Source organism: Astatotilapia calliptera, chromosome 23 (genome assembly GCF_964374335.1).
Source record: "Astatotilapia calliptera chromosome 23, fAstCal68.1, whole genome shotgun sequence".
Taxonomy (NCBI): domain Eukaryota; kingdom Metazoa; phylum Chordata; class Actinopteri; order Cichliformes; family Cichlidae; genus Astatotilapia; species Astatotilapia calliptera.
The window spans coordinates 39,604,435-39,608,015 of NC_137443.1; the positions used below are offsets into that span (position 1 = coordinate 39,604,435).

General features: G+C 40.4%; 1 protein-coding gene across 1 annotated transcript; it reads left to right on the top strand.

The window, feature by feature from the left end:
• The first annotated feature begins 1,170 nt into the window (after window positions 1-1,170).
• On the top strand, window positions 1,171-3,258 carry atp5pf (ATP synthase peripheral stalk subunit F6). Its single transcript, XM_026158615.2, has 4 exons — window positions 1,171-1,313; window positions 1,916-2,085; window positions 2,310-2,434; window positions 3,157-3,258. The coding sequence occupies exons 1-4, from the start codon at window positions 1,215-1,217 to the stop codon at window positions 3,183-3,185; spliced, it is 423 nt and encodes a 140-aa protein (XP_026014400.1). The 5' UTR covers window positions 1,171-1,214; the 3' UTR covers window positions 3,186-3,258.
• The last annotated feature ends 323 nt before the right edge of the window (window positions 3,259-3,581 follow it).

A 3,581-nucleotide genomic window follows, 5' to 3' on the forward strand; every position in this document is an offset into this window, starting at 1 on the left:
GGGAAAACAAGTTTTTAAAATAAAATTGCCAAGTTGGCCATGGGACAAGCCAAGATGTCACAGTGAGTGATAGACCGTACTGGGCCAAAGTCTTGAGTCATCCATCATTTCTTTATATTTTGCTTCCAAGGAGGCAGACGTTCTAATTTTAACTCCTCCATTTAAAAGTAATTCACTGTTTACTGACCACTTTCACCATTTTTTTCCGCTTTGTTTAGTGAACACATTCAATTCAACTCTTCACTCACTTTTCACTTTCATGCTTTTGTTGAGCTATTTCAAATGTTACTGCGTACTTTGAGCAAAGCATTTAAATTAAAACCACACTATCATTTTCCGCTTCTAGTTCATAATTTCAGTTAGCTTAAACACGTCAAGATGGCTAACAATTTTGACTGTTTACCCCCACCCTTTTTACCTTAATACTTTTGCCAACTAGACTACAAAGTCTTGAGCCACCCCTCGTTTCTTTGTTTTGCTTCCAATGAGCCAACCTTTCTTTTGTTTTGTTGTTTTGATGATCTTCTATGAAACATTCAAGCATAAAGAAGGCATTTAACTCAAGGTATGAACCAATTTTGTGTTGACACATAAAAGACAACTTTGCAAAAATACTATTTTAAATTGGATCTTGAGACACTTTGCCAGCAGCCTCTTACAAAAGCAAATCACCGGTTCCCATTTCTTTGGTTAAATCCATGATAACACCCTAACAGGGATAAAAAATTATATTTTTTGACCAACAATGTGATTCCCAAAGAGCAATTAACCAGAAATGTTGGCTATGTCAGCATGTTGTGCAATGTATCCTTAAAAAAATCTGAGGAAACTGGACAAGTGGAAGACAAAAGAAGAAGCAGTAGGCCTCAATAAATTATCTACAGCAGGTGAGCCATATCCAAAATTGGAATAAATATCTGAGAGATGCATTTGGCCCTTCATTTGGTCCACCTAATGTTACAGTGAAGGTGGAATTCGGCAAGAAGTAAACTAACAAGAGAAATGCATTAATGTGATAAAATGAACATCTTTCCACGGCCAATTAGAAGGCCATAGTAGAGATTTTCAATAGAAAGAGTCATTTACAACCATGTCACTTTAATTTAGCAAGAAAAAATGCTTCTGTTAGTCATTTTAAGTCAAACTTCGTTGACCTCTTTCGACTGTAATTTGAGATCAAACTGAGCGTGCGCAGTCCTGCGCATATAGAGTTAATGCGTGACGTTCGCGAACGCCTCCTGTCAACAACGAACTCCCACAATTCACCGCGGTCCTTCACATTTGGCTCTGTTGCTCTGGGTGTCAAATCCAAGGTGAGTACGGTGTCTTAAAAAGAAAAGCTATCAAACATTTAACTTCACCTCTTCTGTCACGACGCTCTGCGTACACAGATACGTGCACGGTGGTGCGTTTGGTGAGAGCGGTGGTGTAACACACCGCGGTACATCAAACCGTATAAAAATGTCCGAACGCTCCCTAGTGTCAGCTAAAGCTAGCTTAGCATGTTAGCATAAGCCGCTGTTTTGTCATTTGAATGAAGGAAACGTCAAGTGTTGACCAGCAAGCAGCAACTCAGTAAAGCCGATCTAACATCTTGTAGTTATAGTAACTCTGTTTCTATAGACTGGGTGTTTGGGTTAGTAGCAAACTGAGTGTGCTAGTTAGCTATGCTCTGCCTTTGACGTGAACTAGCTAATGCTAAAGGCAGCTAGTGGTACTGATTGATAGGGAATTAGTAAAAGATAGCAAACATGTCCATGTGAAAGCGGAATTAAAGACTTTAACACGCAGAAAAAAAATGCGTTTATCACTTATTGAGGGGTGTAATTTCAAGCCCTCAGAGTACTTTGTACCAGCACATTTCGTCCAAAATCAGTTTAAATGTCACCCAAACTCGACGCTTTGGCTCCTTCAGATGGCTCTGCACCGGTTATTCCAGCTGTCCTCCGTGCTGCGCTCTGCCGTGAGCCTGACCCTGCGCAGGAACATCGGCATCTCTGCTGTCCTCTTCCAGCGGGCCAAGGAGCTCGACCCCGTCCAGAAACTGTTCCTGGACAAGATCCGTGACTACAACAGCAAGGCCAAGTGAGTTGGTGATACCTCCAGCCACTGACAGACAAGTTTGAATAAAGTTTAGCAAACAGACTTCCAGCTCAGAGGTCAGCCGTTGGCAAAACATTAACTTTAAATGTCCTTTGGGTGCGCTCTGGCATGCACTTCACTAACATCTGTTCAAACAGCATCTCCTCCTCTTGCTGCAACCGTGCTCAGAATGTTGAACATTTTTTTTGATGCCTTTGCTCTCCCAGGACTGCTGGTGGCATTGTGGATGCAGGTCCAGCTTATCAGAAGAATCTGGGTGAAGAAGTAATCAAACTGCAGAGACTATATGGAGGAGGAGACCTCAACAAGTTCCCTGAATTCAAATTCACAGGTCTGTTTGGGCTCATGGGCTCAGCAAGTGCAGTTTGCTGAATAGTCTTTAATACTGTAGTTACAGTTTAGGTAAAAATATTTATCACTAAAGGTTTCCTTGCCACAAGGGGTCGCCACAGTGGGTAGGTCCCACAGCACTTCATTTCAAAGGGGATTTGTGTCTCTGGAGTTGAACCAGCGACCTTTCGCTTACCACTACAGCACTGGAGGCACTAAGCCTGTAAAAATGTTTTGATTTGTTTCTTTCCAGTTTAAATGAATCTTTGGGTTACTGACATAATGCGGTCGTTCTTGTTTTGTGTTATTTAAGCAAATGCCTAAAACGTGTTATTTTATGGTTAAAACTGTGCCTTTTGTTACTGATTATCGAGAAGGCGCAGGACTACAGTGACAATGGCATGTGCTTATTATGCCACAGTTGTTCCCTTCATAAATATTTATGCCTTTGCTACAGAGGAGGCAGTCTGTGATTTGAGTCTTGGGTCTATAAATAGCGTAGATGTTGTCATCAAACACAGCCAGATGACTTGCTTGAAATTGGGTCAGAAAGATTTTATTTTTTAACTTCAATGTGTTTTTGATGAAGCTAATAGTAGCCACTTTTTGTATATTTCTATACCTTTATTTTTATTTTTGTTTTAGATGTCAGAATAATCACTAATATTGCAGTGCAGGAGGAAGTGATTCACATTTTTTTCCATCTTGTCTATTTTTTTGCAGAGCCGAAGTTTGACGAGGGCGCCAAGTGAATGATGTGCATGTTGTGTATCTCCTACCTGTCACAAAATATGTTGTATTTAATAAAAAAGATAGTGGACTGAACTACGAGATCTTTGTGACTCTATAAATATGTTGTGATTGAGGCTGTGTAGTAAAATCTGGACCTAAAAATCTGAATGACTAATTTCCAGACACTCGCCCTCAAACCATGAATTTGTGCCAGGAAATGAGGGCTGCTTAGGAACTTGTATAACTAGGCCTGCACATTTTCTGCATGTCTATAAATCTGTCCCCGGGCTACTATTAAAAGACTAAAGATGTCAACATTATTTACTTTTTCCTTTGGAGCTGAAAAATGTTTAATAGCAGTTTCCCTCAAATAACCGTTTGTCGGATTGGACAAATGCAAACAAGCTCAGAACTCG